Source organism: Uloborus diversus, chromosome 4, assembly GCF_026930045.1.
Source record: "Uloborus diversus isolate 005 chromosome 4, Udiv.v.3.1, whole genome shotgun sequence".
Classification (NCBI taxonomy): Eukaryota; Metazoa; Arthropoda; class Arachnida; order Araneae; family Uloboridae; genus Uloborus; species Uloborus diversus.
This window is the reverse complement of record NC_072734.1, coordinates 5,586,202-5,604,044: the sequence shown is the minus strand read 5'-3', so window position 1 is coordinate 5,604,044 and position 17,843 is coordinate 5,586,202. Positions and strand designations below refer to the sequence as shown.

Genomic DNA, 17,843 nt, shown 5'->3' with positions numbered 1-17,843 from the left:
TGCAATAGACAATAAATGTACAAGTTCAGATTTATAGAGCCATATTTCGAAATTGAAAAGATTCACAAGAAGTTGACATATATTATGACAAAAGTAGTTTTATTTTGGGAAAAAATGGGTTATTGTTGAAATTAGAATTTAAATTTAGAAAGGCAATAATATTCAGGTGTAATTGTGATTTGTGAGTTCATAAAAAATTACCTGAAAGTTTCAAAGAGCAAAATGGGGCGAGGGGAGGGGGGGTAATTTTTAAAACTAAGACCCCTATTACTTGAATATACATATGTACAACAATAACTTTTGCTATGCATACAATTCATAAAATAGTTTATTAATTCAAAATATTCTGCATAGAAATACCATGCCCAGTGCCTGTTGATAACCAGCAACAGGCACTGGGCCTAACTAGGCTGGTACAGTGAAACCTGTGTAAGTTGACCACTTGCGGTGCAGTACTTTGGTGGTCAACTTAGACAGGTGGTCCTGGGTGGGGGTAATGATTTTTTTTTTGTCATTTCTTGCACCATGTATTCATTTTTTGACTAATTGACACTTATTCTTTCTGTTCAACTCACTTTCATTGTTTAGCATTACTTTGAAACAATAATTTAAAATGTTATTTAAATATTTTTAGAGATTATTTTCCCAGAATGACATATAATGTGTCATGCAAAATTAAAATTTCAGTAAATTGATCAAAAAAAAAAAAAAAAAGTCTTATTGTTTATGAAAAGTTACTCATTTGATATTAATAGTTCCTAAAAATTCATAGCTAATCAAAAATTACAAATTTTTCGCTTAATTTTTTTCTCATATACATTTATAACCTCATGATGATCTACTCAAACTCAAAAGGAGGTTTAGTTATGCTGCTTTTTCATTTAGTTGGTAAAATGCTGGTCTGACATCAAAAATATTCTTGGAAAGCTATAAAAAAAATAATAATAAAAAAATAATTTGCTAAATAAAATTTTAAAAAATAAACCAAGTGGTCAACTTACAAAGGTTTTTTTACAATACTCCAAACCAAATTTGGTGTTCATTAGTGGTCAAGATAGACAGGTGGTCAAGTTACAGAGGTTTTCCTTCATTATACAAGATAGGACTAATTCCGTTCCAGACAAAAGCGGTCAACATAGACAGGTGGTCAACTTACAAAGGTGGTCAACTTTACAGGTTTTTACTGGTCAATTTATTAGATCCAAATGAAGATGAATGACCCTCCTTAAGCTATCTACCCCTTTGCTGATTAAAGCCTCTTTCAGTAAGCTCCAAGTACCCACAACCTTAATAAAGCAGTAATTTTGAACATTTGAGGGAAAGGGGAAAATTGGAGATATAGGGAGGTAAAAGCATAAAAACGAACACTACTGGATTTCAAGTGAATAATCATAACACAACCACCCCTGTTATACACCTTATTTATTTTAGCAGACATAAAAAAATGATGTACTTATAAATAAAATTATATAAATCAACTTTATATTTAAAATACAAACTTTAAGTTAATTTGTTAGGTGCTCAACTGCTGAAATTTATATTTTTTTAAAAAAAATTAGTTATGACCAAAAATTAGGTAAAGATAATCATTCAAAATTGCAAAAATAAATAAGCAAATAATTAAACAAGACCAAGGTAATAAATTCTTTAACTCTTTAGTTATTAAAATAAAAAATAAAATAAGCTAATCTGATGTAGCAGTGTCAAAATAACTACTAATTGCCAAAAATATAAAAATATTTACAAAATGCAAAAGGATTGAAATCTCACACAAGGGAAGCAAATTTTCGCGAATTAAGTTTAATGTTGTCATGTTTCCCATAAAATAAACTTATATTTTACTGAAATTAAACATAAAATATGCTAATCTACGGTAGCAAATATGAAAATAACATCCGATTAGTGAATATATTTAAATATTTGCAAGATGCAAAAAGATTGAAATTTCAAACACGAGAAGCAATTTTTCGCTAAGCCTGAGTTCGTTCGACGTGGCATGTTTCCCATGAAATAAATTTATTTGTTTTTTATTAAAATTAAACAAAAAATAAACTAATCTAAGGTAGCATATGCGAAACTAACATTTGATTAGCCAAAATATTTAAATATTTGCAGGATGCAAAAAGATAGAAATTTCAAACACAAGAGCAATTTTCCGCGAAACCCGAGTAAGTTCAATGTTGTCATGGTTTCCAAATTAATTTCTTTGTTAATTAATGAAATTAAACAAAAAATAAACTAATCTAAGGTAACATATGTCAAAATATCTTTCGGTTGTAAAAAACATCAAAATATTTACAAGATGCAAAAGGATTGAAATCCCAAACACGGAAGCAATTTTTCGCGATGTTGCATACTGAACACATGTTCAGAAAATTGCATTGGTGAAATACTTTTTTAAAACTTCTAAGCACAATTCGTTGATTTTTGAGAGAATTTAAGCACTAAGAAACTTTTTCAAGGTTTTAAAACTTTTTCAAGGTTTTCAAGCACTTGAAAATGAACTTTTTTTTTTCAAGCACTTTTCAAGGTTTTTCAAGGGCGTACGAACCCTGATATATTTCGCATTTTTATTGTTAAATATCAATTATTTTCATCCAATTTTTTGTTATGACTGAAATTTTGATATATTTTATCATATATTAAAAAATGGTTTCATTTCTACTTAAAGTATACATATTATCCATTATTATGTATGCGTACTTTCCGAAACTGCGTATTAGGCTCAGCGGGAGAAATTGCCCCGGCCTGTGCGCACAGTCTGTGTGTAACAGCTGCCGTCCTGAGGGAGCGCTATCTTCTGCGGACTGCCCTCCTGAACGGGTTAAAAATTGTTTAAACTTATGTTATGAAAGTGTTAAAATCAAACTTCATTAGCCACTAATCTCTTCGGAAGTTAATTAGAAGAACCGTAATTATACTTAATAAAGTACACTAAGTTTTAAATATGACGCAGTGAGAAGCATAAAGACATGTAAGTGACAAAATTAAAAATTTGGATAGAACCAGTACAAATAGTAGAGGAACTTCTCTGTTTTTGGGGAAAGATATAGTACTACAGTCGACGCTCATTATAACGACCACACATTATAAAGACCGTCCCACTATAACGACTAGTGGCAAAAGTCCCAACTTTGTTCCTATGAACACTACGTTAATTTGCCTTCGTTATAACGACCATTCTGTATCGTCTAATCCAATACAACGACCGAATTCAGCAGACGCTATTTCGGGTGTTCTTCCCAATAAAACAAATTTGTAGCTTGAAATGGCCTTGATTATTGTTTACGGACATCTGCCTGAAGTTTTCAATGTCAAATCCAATTTTGAGAGGGGGTGCGCGTAGATTACCATTCACCGCAGCTAGCACAAAAAAAATAAATAAAAAATAATAATGGGAGGAAAAATCGAGAAATTTCCAGGTTCCTAAGAAAAGGGAGTTGACAGATGTGTTGGTAGTTTGGTGTTTGAATCTAGCGGTTTTTAAGATTTGCGGTTCTCGAGGGACTTTGAAATGTTTCTTTAAAAAAAAAAATTTATCACCTATGTCTGACGGAAAATAATGTTTTGCAAAAATCACGTCTGCTAAAAAGGCAACCATCTGTTTCTGGTTTTATCCTCAGAAAATGTAGTGGTAGCAGTAGTAGTAGCAGATTTGTAAGTGTGTAACATTTTCCTCCCTATATTTTCTACTTTAAAATTTCTATACTGTTCTGTCATAGCATTTTGCACACGATTTTTCTAAAAATTCCTACGATAAAAACAATTTGGGCATTTAACTGGAATGTTTGAAAAAGTACCATTTTTTTTACGGAACAACGGGGCATGCAAGATGACTGTGTATATTTTTTTAAATTATACCTCTTATAACGACCACTCGTTATAAAGACCTTTTTCTCTGGGACGGAGATGGTCGTTATATCGAGCGTCGACTGTAGTAGCCCTGATAGGTGCTGCTGTACAGCATGATTAAGAAAAAAAATCAATGAAAGCCTACCTAGGACGTTATCTTTAAAAGCGTTTTACCCAAAACTTGAAAATATCCACTTATATCCCTTTGCTTCTCACTGCCTCATATGACATTGTAATCCTTGCAGGGAAAATAATTCGGCAATTAAATTTTACTACATTGTAAAAGATGTTTTATTTTTCAGAATGTATATTTCTAGCCACCAGGGCCATTTACAATTTTGTACAGACACTTCTAGCATGCGGGAAAGTAATTAAACAAATACTGAGAATACATTAAAAATGACGAATAAAACGAAATATTTGAGGAGCAGTGAATATAATTATCATTACACACGGTCACCACCACCAGTAATGGATACTGCATCATTTATTCGAGAAATTTCAAATACCGGTATTCCGGTATCACTTTTCAAAAATACCGAATAGTGGTATTGAATTTTTGGTCTGGTATTGCAAACCCTACTTGACACCTACACATACTTAGGACAAAATTCTGAAAATGGAAATATATTTTGGTCCAAGCTGATTTTGCCTTTGATCGCTTAATGAAAATGTCGAAATCTTTTAAGAGCATATAAAAAGGGGCTTCTTACCCCATCTCGGTATACAATGTGATATCCAAGATTTTTCCTGCTGCTGAGAATTTCTGAGGTAAGTGTGTAGCTCAAAAACTGCTGCACTTCTGAATCCGACATATACAGAGCTAGACTAATTGGACCTGAAAAAGAGTAAACTTGACGGTATGAATATAATATTGACATGGTTTTATATTACATATATGATTTATTTATCATAAGGGAGGTGAAAAAAACGAATAGGCTAAGAGCAAAGTAGTTTAACTGTATTTTATGGATATAGGATTGAGCGCAAAGGTGTAACAAATTATGTCCAAAAGTAAGAAATTTTTATGCAAAAAAAAAAAGAGAAATGGCCATTTTTATTTTGGTTCTGTGTTGTTTTGTTTGAAAATGAGATAGTGTGCCCTTGTGAATAAAAACCAGAATGTGGATAGCTCTAATTTCACCAACGCCCTAAAACAATATAACCTCAATTTAACGGTTGTCAAGGGACTGGGAAAAGTTATTGTTAAATCAAGGATATCGTTAAATCGAGGTGCATAGATGTTCAATGCACTCAAACTCGGACCAGTGAAATGAATCATTGGATTGAGGAAATAGTTAAATCAGGTATCTTAAATCAAAGTTATACTGCATTCACCAAATCATATGGCATTATGTGCAGTTTGCTGTAAAAGAATTTAAAAAATCCAAAAGTTTTTTCCCCAATTGTTTCTGGTACATCCATTTTGAAGACAATCATACAATTAGCAAGCCTCTGGGTCATACTACAAAAGCCAACAAAATGCTTGGGTTTATCAATAGATCGCTATTTCAAGCAAATCTAAGAAGGTTCTTCTGCCTTTATATAGGAGTTTAGTAAGACCTCATTTGGAGTACGCTGTTCAGTTTTGGTCGCCTTATCTGAAGAAAGATATTTTTGTATTGGAAAGGGTTCAAAGAAGGGTAACTAGATTAGTAAGTGGACTAGATTTAGATTATGATACCAGACTTAATAGGCTTAACATGTACAGCCTGGAGCAAAGGAGAGTCGGGGGGGGGGACATGATTCAATTATTCAAATTTATCAAAATGAAAGATGTAAATGGATTAAATTTTTGCAGGGAAAGCAGGACGAGGGGGCATTGTTTTAAGCTATTCAAATCTCAGGCTAACCTGGAAATAAGGAAAAAGTACTACTTTAGTAGGGTTGTGGGCACTTGGAATAGCTCACCAGAAGAGGCGGTAATGAAGGGGGTGGATGGCCTTAAGAGGACCATTGATCTTCATTGAGGACTAATTAATTGACTAGGACCAGCCTAGCTGGGCCCAGAGCCTGTTGCTGGTCGTCACATTTGTATTTGTATAAATGTTAAAGATTGGAGGAAAATCAAGTAGACTGCAGACATTTTTGGGTAACAAACAAGGAACTTACATACAGTTGAAGGTACTGTAAAATTTTTTTTTGATTTCTTCATCCTTTTGCAGCAAATTGCACTTCATTTCAACAGTTTCAATTTTTATTATTAATATTTAGAATGATAAAGAGCTTTTTTTGGACATGCTGTGTTTATGAAAAGATAGGTATAAAACTAGAAACACTGCAACGAGTGATGCATTAGGCAAAATCACTGAACAGAGCAAAAACAAGTATAATAAGATTATTCAAAATAAATAAATAAATAAATAAATAATAAAAAATACAAAAAAAAAAAAAAAGAAAGAAAATTAAATGAGTAATTGGGGCTTTGTCCATGGCAACGTCATAGATTTTATAGAATAATTTTATAGATAATAGAGATTACTCAGCATTTTTTTTTTTTTTTTTGTCTATGACTTGGTAAAGAAAAAAACTTCATTACGTACCGGTAGTAGAATGCTCAATTACAACACATTAAAAAAAGAATGAAAGAAACATGAAAATCACGCAAGCTCATATAAATACATCCAGTGAATAATGATGTACATATTGCAGTGCTCTATTACCTTCCCAATGCTTGCAAAGAGCTTCCACCATTTGAAGACGATCCATTGATAACTGAGCAACCAAAGTTACATCGTTTCCCTCTGGAGACTGAAAAACATAAAATAAATTCCATACATAATATAAAATACTTACATAGTTTTACATTACTTATCCATATTATATCAGAAAAAAGCTTACAGGCTCGTAATCATATTCAATGTAGTACAAATGTGTGCGATGCTTGACCACTCGAGCCCTTCTAAACTCATAACAAGAATCATCTTCATCTATAGCATTCAACTGAAAAGAGAGAAACAACTTTCTGTTATAATGGAAGGAATGAAAAAATTGCATCTGCAGAGGGTTGTAGTTGCAATGTTGGCAAACTGTGAGGCATAGAAATACAGTTTTAAAAACAAAAAGATATAATAATATTTAATTTTTTTTTGGAGCAAAATGGTTCATCTTCAATTTTAATCTCATTAAAAAAACATCTTCAATTTTAATCCGATTAAAAAAAAACAAAAAGAAGCTATTATAAACTCTGATGCAGAGAAAGAGAAAAGACAATTTTCATAAATAAAAAGAAGTTTTCACATTAAAATAAGTACAGCATGTACTTATCACATTATCACATTGAAACTGAAAAGCAGAGATAGAAAATGTCTTTAATGTTAATAACAATGCACAGATAATCGTTTTTAAAATTTTTGTAGTTAATATTGATGCTATTGATGTGAAAAAATATACAATTTCATGATTTTACACATTGCATTTGATAGGTTAAAATTGACAAATATATAGTGAAAATACAAAAAGCAACTGTTATTAAAAAAATACAAACATGGTGCTTGTAAATTTAAAAATTATAGCTTTCTGAAAGTCATAAAATTTTTGAAGGATATGACTTTTTTTTAATTTTTTAAATAATGATTATACTCCTTTTATATCCATTTAGGAAATGCTTCGGAAAGGGTGATTTTGGAAATTTTATAAAAAGTTCAAAGACAGAATTTTGAGAAGAATAACATTTAACAATTAAAATATTTTGTAATAAGTGTCCATCAGTTGCATCAAACGTTAAGCTCAACATAAAAGTATGTGGATAGAATTGATTACATTGAGCATAAAATAATGAAATTTAAAAATTGTTGCACATAGCAAAAGTAATAGCTGCTAATCAACAATCAATTCATAAAACATTAAAATTTTTGCACAGCTTAAAAAAGTGAAAAGGTAATGCATAAGAAAAAATGTACAAGACATAATTTTAAATTTATTAGTTTAAAAAAGTGATCAGTTTTAAGTAAAGAAAATTTCTTAGTGCATTCAAACATATCTGTGATCAGGCATAGCAACTCATCAATAATTCATTCACGATACATATGCTTAAATTTCTGCACAATCAATCATATAAAATTAATAATAATCTATGACAGAGGTTCTCAAACTTCAGACCTCCGCGGATTCGAAAAAAAATGACGAACTTCACGGACCCCCTCCCCCCTACCCCCCCCCCAAATATTGCTATTCTGAGTCATGGAAGTAAAATTCTATTTGAAACTCAATTAGGAATAAAAATGTTATCGCCAAATGTTTAAAACAAGTTTACTAATAAAAATGAACTTTTGAAGTTAGTGAACAAAACAAGGTCTTCCCGATGATGTCCCTCAAAAATGTTTCCCATTTTTTCTGAAAGTAGGGGTTTGACTTATACGCGGGTTTTCGATTTTTCTTTTAAAAATAGGGGGATCGACATTTTTCGCGAAATTGACTAATACGGGAGTATATACGGTAACGTGTAGTGTGCTTATTCCCGAAAGTTCCGGGGGGGGGGGGGGACTGTTGCATCCTGCATGTACTTAACCAACAACTTTTTTATTCCTTATAAATTGGCTTTCCTTTTGAATTAAAATATCGTTACTCGTCCTTGAATCTCAATTACGTTTAACGTTTTAGCTGGACAGCAACTCGGATCCACTGGCATGGACTTGCGGATCGTGGTCCGCGGACCACAGTTTAGGAAACTCTGATCTATGATACAAATGATATTGCATTTGAAAAATTTCCCAAGTTCTAAACTTATTAGTTTAATATGGTAAATAATTTCAGGGGAGCCAAATTATGTTATTTGTAATTCATAACATTATTCAAGGTTTAATTATACTTAGGCTTCAATATAATGTGCATTTAACGCATAAAGGTATTTTTAACTACAGTTGGGAGAAACCTAACATGGCAGCATTGTGAAGACTATGCAAATCCTAGTCACAGCATTACGACGAAGCCAGGTTAGGCGTGCCCCAACCATAGTTTCATAAACATGTTTGCTAATTATACAGAAATATGGTAGCTTTTGCAATCTAAGCTTCAAATAATAAAATTACCAAATCAAAGACAATGATGTAGTCTTTAACTATCATTAAAATTAGAACAATTGTCACTTTGTGTAAGAGAGCCATAAAAATCTCGACTTAGAAGTAAAACTTACCGCTTCTTGGACATGCGTGACTTTACTGTTATTGCAGCCAATCAATTCTCTGCGTAATAAATTTCCATCATACTCTAGAAAAGTCAAATACAAATTTCTAAAAAATTCAACATGCTTATTTTTCACTTTTAACTTCTTAGGTGAATTCCAATGAATAACCTGAAACATAAATAAAAGACATTCAATCAATGTAATTAATTTACTTTATGATCACTCCTATTCCACAAATATCATACTCGAATCAAACAACTATGCATAATTTTATTTTTAAAATGAATTTTCTTTAAAAAAATCCTAAGTGTTTCATTTTGCAATAAATTTTAGCAGAGTTCAGATCAAATCATGAAAGTTAAAAAAATTCACACAATTAAAAATCATTTGTAAAAAAAATACTTGAAAGCTGTAACTAATCGTGGCATATAATTTTGATACAAGCTACAAAATAGATACAATAGCACCTGTTTCAATTGTATTTAATATTTTTCCTATTTTTTCAAGAATTATGAAACAACAAAAAAGAACTTTGACTGAAAAAAGAAAGCAAATTGGCTCTGGTTTTCATGAAATCTTTCCTTAAGATTTTTTTTTTTAAACTTAGAAAGTACAAAACTATAATTACTTTTTTGGAGCTAAAGCACTTGTATTTTTTATAATCAACTAAACAAGCTTCAGATTAGACATTTTGGTTTTATTCACAGTTAAAAATAAAAAATGTGACGCATTACAACATGTACGTAAACAATAATTGATGTAGCCTCTCACAAAAAAAAAGGAATAAAACTAAAAAACAGAACATAAAAGGAAAGTAAACAAACATGGAGTAGTTTCTTGAACACAAAATGAAAGTTCATAATGTCAATACATAAGCAACTCACTTTTAAATCTTGGACTTCTGTATAACAGAGCTGGAAGAGAAAAAAAAAACAATCATAAGTTACACATAGCTAATTCAATGTAGTATTTAAAACAGTAAGTGAAACTGCTGTTAAATTTAAATAAATCAAAATAAAAATCAAGCAAAATTAACTAAATCATTGATGAAAAACAAATTTAACTATAAAAGTTTTAACTGAATAAACTTTGTAAGAAATATAGAGAGCCAAAAACTATTAAGAAATATGCTAAAAATCCCCAAATGCAATAAATAAAGAAATTTCGCATTGTAATAATCACTTTAAACCGAAATAAAATGTGTCAAAAAAATTAAAATGATCGAAAACGCCCCTTACAAAAATGGTTGATAGAGCCTTATAGAGTTCAATAGAAAGTTATATAGAAGTCTATAAGGAAGTTTCTGTAGAAATTATTTATATATAATTCTATAGGTATCAATATAGAACTTGGGAATGAAGTTTCTATAGAAAATTTGTTCTATAAAAGTCCACAGAAACTGCTATAGAATTTGCCCATAAAATTTCTATAGATATTTCTATACAATTCTATAGAATTTAATCATAAAACTTCTCTTGCTATAGAATTCTGTAAAAAAATGAGAATTTGTTCATTAAATGTTTGTCCAGGTTGAAATAAAGTTCTGAATATTTCATTAATTGGTCATAGTCACATAAAATTATACACATAAGAGATAATAGCTAAAAAAGAGCGTATTTGTATAATCCTCTCTACCTCATATTTGAAATTAATACCCATGTATCTTTTGAATGTTCCTCAAAAATTCGAAGCACTATGAGTCATTATGACAAAAACATGGAAAGTGTGTGTAAGGAATGCAAGGATATTATAAGACAGAAATGTAAGGGTCAAATTTTAAAATTGATTCACCAATGAGAAGGCTGATAAAAACAAACAGGCAAAAATGTTGGCAGTAAAAGTAATCGAGTAACTCTAGAAAAAATGTACTTGCACAATCATTAAAAAAAAAAAAAAAAAAAAAAAAAAAAATAATAATAATAATATTTTAACATAATATTGTTGTTTGAAGGGAAAAAAAAGTTTTCCAAAATTATTGTGATCATTTGTTTGATCATTAATTTTTAACAACACAGCAGTACAAAACGTCTCGTGTTTTTTTTCAACATTACTTCTTAAAAAAATATCTCTGCCTTTCTAAGGCCTGGTAGGAACTGAATTGAAAACTCAAAAAAAAGTTTGAACTACTTATGCTTTCGTTTGATTAAAAAAAAAAAAACACAGTAAATCAATCAGATTGACAGAGAGAGAGAGAGAGAGAAAATAGAAAAAGCTTTACCTCACTGAGTGTATTATCACTGAGTTGTACATTCCACTGGCAAGGAAGTTTATATATGAGGTAGGGATGCTGCTTGAGTACAGCATTGAAGATATCCTGGGGAAAAAAAAATTAATTTGAATTTTTGGTATCTTGAATTCAAATTATGTTTTTCGCAATCACGAGCGTGCATGTGTGTATGAATGTGCGTGTGTGTTTGGGTAGGCGCATGTGTGTGTGCCTGTGTATGTATGCATGTGTGTGCATGTTGCGTATGCAGTGATGTGTTTGTATGTGTGTGTGTGTGTGTAGGCCTTCGTGTGTGTGTGTGTATGTAGATATGTTTTTGTGTCTGTGTGCAGGCATGAGTGTGAATATGTGTAGGAGTGTATGTTTGTGTCTGTGCGCAGGCATGAGTGTGTGTATGCGTGTGTAGGATATGGGCGCAACCTGGAGATGGTTTTTGCCAGAGGAGCAGCATCGTGAGGCAGTCAACGCGACAGTGGGGCTGGCAGAGGGAGGTGGCGGGAAAATAAAATGATAGGAATTCAAAGCAGTCAAATGAGAACAATAAGCAATCGTGATTGATCAAAAAAATTATATCATTCACACTCTACTATGTGCACCAAATGAAACATTTAACGGGCTGAAAACTTTCCAATTAAAGGGCAAAAGAAGAAGTACATCATTTTTTGATGTTTGTAGTTTCAGTAACATTTCATTGATATCTGTAAACCATTTTTTTTTCTCGTTGGTTTTAATAAGGCAATAAAACATTCATGTGTGTGTGCCTGTGTATGTATGCATGTGTGTGCATGTTGCGTATGCAGTGATGTGTTTGTATGTGTGTGTGTGTGTGTAGGCCTTCGTGTGTGTGTGTGTGTATGTAGATATGTTTTTGTGTCTGTGTGCAGGCATGAGTGTGAATATGTGTAGGAGTTTAACGGGCTGAACGGGCTGAATTTAACGGGCCATTTAACGGGCTGAAAACTTTCCAATTAAAGGGCAAAAGAAGAAGTACATCATTTTTTGATGTTTGTAGTTTCAGTAACATTTCATTGATATCTGTAAACCATTTTTTTTTCTCGTTGGTTTTAATAAGGCAATAAAACATTCATGTGTGTGTGCCTGTGTATGTATGCATGTGTGTGCATGTTGCGTATGCAGTGATGTGTTTGTATGTGTGTGTGTGTGTGTAGGCCTTCGTGTGTGTGTGTGTGTATGTAGATATGTTTTTGTGTCTGTGTGCAGGCATGAGTGTGAATATGTGTAGGAGTGTATGTTTGTGTCTGTGCGCAGGCATGACACAAACAAACAGTGCCTGTGTATGTATGCATGTGTGTGCATGTTGCGTATGCAGTGATGTGTTTGTATGTGTGTGTGTAGGCCTTCGTGTGTGTGTGTGTATGTAGATATGTTTTTGTGTCTGTGTGCAGGCATGAGTGTGAATATGTGTAGGAGTTTAACGGGCTGAACGGGCTGAATTTAACGGGCCATTTAACGGGCTGAAAACTTTCCAATTAAAGGGCAAAAGAAGAAGTACATCATTTTTTGATGTTTGTAGTTTCAGTAACATTTCATTGATATCTGTAAACCATTTTTTTTTCTCGTTGGTTTTAATAAGGCAATAAAACATTCATGTGTGTGTGCCTGTGTATGTATGCATGTGTGTGCATGTTGCGTATGCAGTGATGTGTTTGTATGTGTGTGTGTGTGTGTAGGCCTTCGTGTGTGTGTGTGTATGTAGATATGTTTTTGTGTCTGTGTGCAGGCATGAGTGTGAATATGTGTAGGAGTGTATGTTTGTGTCTGTGCGCAGGCATGAGTGTGTGTATGCGTGTGTAGGATATGGGCGCAACCTGGAGATGGTTTTTGCCAGAGGAGCAGCATCGTGAGGCAGTCAACGCGACAGTGGGGCTGGCAGAGGGAGGTGGCGGGAAAATAAAATGATAGGAATTCAAAGCAGTCAAATGAGAACAATAAGCAATCGTGATTGATCAAAAAAATTATATCATTCACACTCTACTATGTGCACCAAATGAAACATTTAACGGGCTGAAAACTTTCCAATTAAAGGGCAAAAGAAGAAGTACATCATTTTTTGATGTTTGTAGTTTCAGTAACATTTCATTGATATCTGTAAACCATTTTTTTTTCTCGTTGGTTTTAATAAGGCAATAAAACATTCGTTCATTTAGCCATCTAATTTCTTAATTAATTTCACATTCATGATAACCAATTCGAATGAAAAATACTGAGCTAGTATAAATGTGTGGGCAAACAGCGTTGTCCACACTACACTAACAATGGATTTTTACCTTATAGGTGACAATATCATTAGATACACAAAATTCCCTGGCAAATATTGAATACTGATGCATGCTACCTAAGCATGCTAAATAAGCTTATAGTCGACTCTGAAAGTTTAACAGAAACATTTCAGGCATGACCAACATTTATATTCCCACTCCTTTTTTTTTTTCTACAGAGAAGAAATTATTGTTCCCTTCAAAACAACAATTTCTTCTTTACCATACCAAACTTTAGGTTTGGTAAGACCTCATTTAGAGTATGCTGTTCAGTTTTGGTCTCCTTATCTTAAGAAAGACATTAACGTATTGGAAAGTGTTCAAAGGCGGGCTACAAGGCTAATAAATGGACTTTCTCACTTAGACTATGATTCCAGGCTTAGAAGGCTAAAAATGTACAGTCTTGAGCAAAGAAGAGACCGCGGGGACATGATTCAGTTGTTTAAATTTATTAAAATGAAAGATGTTACGGGGCTGAAGTTTAGCACTGAAAACAGGACAAAGGGTCATTGTTTTAACCCTTCAAGCGGCTGTGACGTAAAATTCCTTCATCCAGCGATGTATCGAAGAGCGGCCGTGTCGAAATATTTCGCCATGAATATTCTTCCATAGAATTTTACGCTGCAACCGTTCTCGAAGCAGAATATTCAAGGCCAAATTTTTCGACACGGCCGCTCTTCAATACATCGCTGGATGAAGGAATTTTACGTCACAGCCGCTTGAAGGGTTAAGCTATTTAAATCTCAGGCTAACATGGATGTTAGGAAAAATTATTATTTTAGCAGGGTAGTGGAACCTTGGAACAGCTTACCGAAAGAGGTGGTCATGAGCAAGGGAGTAGACAGTTTTAAGAGGGCCATTGATCTTCACTGGGGATTGTAAATTGACTAGGACCAGTCTAGCTGGGCCCAGAGCCTGTTGCTGGTCGTCACTTTTGTATTTGTAAAATTCCCTGGCAAATATTGAATACTGATGCATGCTACCTAAGCATGCTAAATAAGCTTATAGTCGACTCTGAAAGCTTAACAGAAACATTTCAGGCATGGTATACCAACATTTATATTCCCACTCCTTTTTTTTTTCTACAGAGAAGAAATTATTGTTCCCTTCAAAACAACTGAATGCAGTAGAAATTCTGAAACACTGCAGGCCTGACTTTAGCGTTTAGTGTGAAGGAGAAAAAATTACAATTTTGTTTCAAACGTATGTCATAAATGCATGGGAGTAATAAAATTGCCTCCAAACATGCAAATTCAAACGAACTGTATTTAGCACTTTAAGAACTTGGGGACTTTTGCTGTTATTATATTTTGTATAAATATGCAGGGGAACAAGGGGTGAAGTGAACTAGCGGGGGCAAAGAGAAATGGTGAAATATTTACTCTGCTTTCATCTCCACCTATCTGGTATTACTTTAACTATATGTAACACCATATGTAGTCTATTCCAGTCAGGAAAAAAATACCGCCAAAAATTAGAGCATTTGGTAATGCAGGCAATTTTTAAAAACCGATACTCATATTATAATATTTTGTTGTAACTCAAAAAATATTTTTGTTACTATAAAAAGATAAAGTTCTTGTTACAGTCGACGCTCGATATAACGACCATCTCCGTCCCAGAGAAAAAGGTCTTTATAACGAGTGGTCGTTATAAGAGGTATAAATTTAAAAAATGTACACCGTCATCATGCATGTCCAAGTAAATGTCCAAATGTTTTTTATCATAGGAATTTTCAGAAAAGTAGTGTGCAAAATATTATGACAGAATATTAAACAAGTTTTAAAGTAGAAAATATAGGGAGGAAAATGTTACACACTTTCAGATCTACTACTACTACCACAACAATTTCTGAAGATAAAAACCAGAAACTGAGGTCTGTCTTTTTAGCAGACGTGATTTTTACAAAACATTATTTTCTGTTTCAAAATATAGGTGATAAATTGTGTTTCTCTTGCTTTCCAAAGAAACATTTAAAAGTCCCTCGAGAACCCCAAATCTTTAAAAATAGTAGATTCAAACACCAAACTACCAATACATCTGTCAACTCCCTTTTCTTAGGAATCTGGAATTTTCTCGATTTTTCCTCCCATTATTTTTTCTGTGCTAGCTGTGGTGAACCCCAAACCACTTAAAGTTGGATTTGACATTGAAAACTGCAGGCAGATGTCCGTAAACAATAATCAATGTCATTTTAAGCTACAAATTTGTTTTATTGGAAAGAACACAAGAAATAGCGTCCGCTGATTCGGTCGCTGTATTGAATTAGTCGATACAGAACGGTCGTTATAACGAAAGCAAATTAACATAGAGTTTATAGGAACAAAGTTGGGACTTCTACCACTGGTCGTTATAATGGGACGGTCTTTATAATGTGTGGTCGTTATATTGAGCGTCGACTGTATTAACATTTTAAGTATTAATTGAAACCTCCTAATATTCAATGCAGTATTAATTTAGTTAATAATAAGTTTATTTGTATTTTAAAATAAATTATACAGTTAGTCAAGTACATAGAGGGCAAAGTGGATAGGGCAAAGTGAAATAGATTGTTTCATTGACTCACTCAATCATTTAATGTAAATCACTCACGCTTTCATTTTTTAATTAATTCATTTACATTCCTTCATTTAATAATTCACTAGTTTATTCATTCATTTATTTTCTTATTCATTCAATATTTTACTTGCTCATTTATTTTTCTTCATATATTAATTTATTTGTCAATTTAATTATTCATTTATTGTTTCATTATCTTTTCATTTATTCATTCAACCTGTTATTTACTAATTCTTTTCATCAAAAACATGTTTTAAAATCAAATAAAAAATATTTCATTGGAAAAATATTTTATTTTTCACTTTGCACCATAAAAAAAAAAGTGAAAAATTTCCACTTTTTTTTTTTAAAGCCTCAAATTTACTGCCAAAAATTAAAAATAGTTTCAACGCAAGTTTTATTATAAAATGCAATGTTCTTTCTTTACACACTGTAATTTTAAGAACAAATTTCTGATTTGTTCATTTTTAAAAACTCAGTGATCTTAACCATTTCACTTTGCCCCACATTCCCCTACTTCTCTTATGTTTCTGTGTATGGAAGTATTAATATTAATGTTTGATAATCATTCATAATGCAATAGTTATACATTTAATGGAGTAAAGATCTGTGCGTTTGATATTGTCTAAGGTTGTCATTATGGTTACAACTATATAAATTGATAATATTTAAGGACTTTTGACATTAAAATATACAGTAGAAGACCGTTATAACGCCGACCTATATAACGCTATTCTCTATATACCGCTCTACTTTTCAGAAGTAAACAATAGGTTTTGAAGTTAAAAAACTCCCTCTGTTTTGGCTTGAAAACATAAAAATTGTTAGGCAAATTACATTTGAAAACAGTTTTTCATCTTTCCATCTTAATTCAAAGTTTTAAAATGAAAATTAATGTTCACATTAAAAAGAAAATATCAGATGGCTCTTGAAAATGCAGCTGTTATATGCAAACCATGAAGCTAGCAGAAGTGCAGGATAATTCACTTTCTTACGATTGTGAAACATATTTACTTGTGAATGACAAATTGTAATATTGGTGCTTTAATACTCATTGCAGATAAAACTCATTCTGAAGTGCTAATATATATATATATTCTAAATATTAGTTTCAAAATTTGTGAAATGATCTATATAATGCAAAAACCTGTATAACGCAAAAGCTCTGGTCCCAAGGTGTGCGTTATAACGGTCTTCTACTGTAGTATGTTTCAAACTATTTAAACTATAAAATATGAAGACAACAAACAGTTTTAAAATGGCAATACTTGATCAGCCAAGGAAGTAGACAGCATGCTGAGCAGTTCCTTCTCCGCAATGAGTCGCCACATTTGCATCCAAGAATACTCCCTCAGTTTTCTCAAATGAAGCAGAATGACCCCAGTGTTGAAACCACGACCCTGATTCGGAACAAGAGGAAGGATAAGTTAACAATTCAGAGGACGAAAGATCGAAATCCAGTAATTGAGCACATAAAGGAAATTATTATTTTGCAGCTCTATTTATAAAAGAAAAGAATAATTCAGTTAAAAAAAAATTAATGAACAATATAACTTTAATATATTCATGTAATACTTATACAAATACAAAAGTGACGACCAGCAACAGGTTCTGGACCCAGCTAGACTGGTTCCTAGTCAATTTACAATCCCCAGTGAAGATCGATGGCCCTCTTAAAACTATCTACTCCCTTGCTCATGACCACCTCTTCCGGTAAGCTGTTCCAAGGTTCCACTACCCTGCTAAAAGAATAATTTTTCCTAATATCCATGTTAGCCTGAGATTTAAATAGCTTAAAACA

At 32.4% G+C, this 17,843-nt stretch overlaps 1 protein-coding gene across 1 annotated transcript in view; it reads right to left on the bottom strand.

Annotated features, from left to right (window-relative positions):
- LOC129219695 (xylosyl- and glucuronyltransferase LARGE1-like) overlaps positions 1-17,439 on the bottom strand; it is a gene marked incomplete at its 5' end in the record, with an annotated part of 36,845 nt that extends 19,406 nt beyond the window's left edge. The window contains 7 exon segments of the mRNA XM_054853978.1: positions 4,566-4,690; positions 6,516-6,603; positions 6,694-6,795; positions 8,987-9,145; positions 9,862-9,891; positions 11,196-11,291; positions 17,311-17,439. Coding sequence (XP_054709953.1) covers positions 4,566-4,690; positions 6,516-6,603; positions 6,694-6,795; positions 8,987-9,145; positions 9,862-9,891; positions 11,196-11,291; positions 17,311-17,439 — 729 coding nt within the window.
- Between the last annotated feature and the right edge of the window lie 404 nt (positions 17,440-17,843).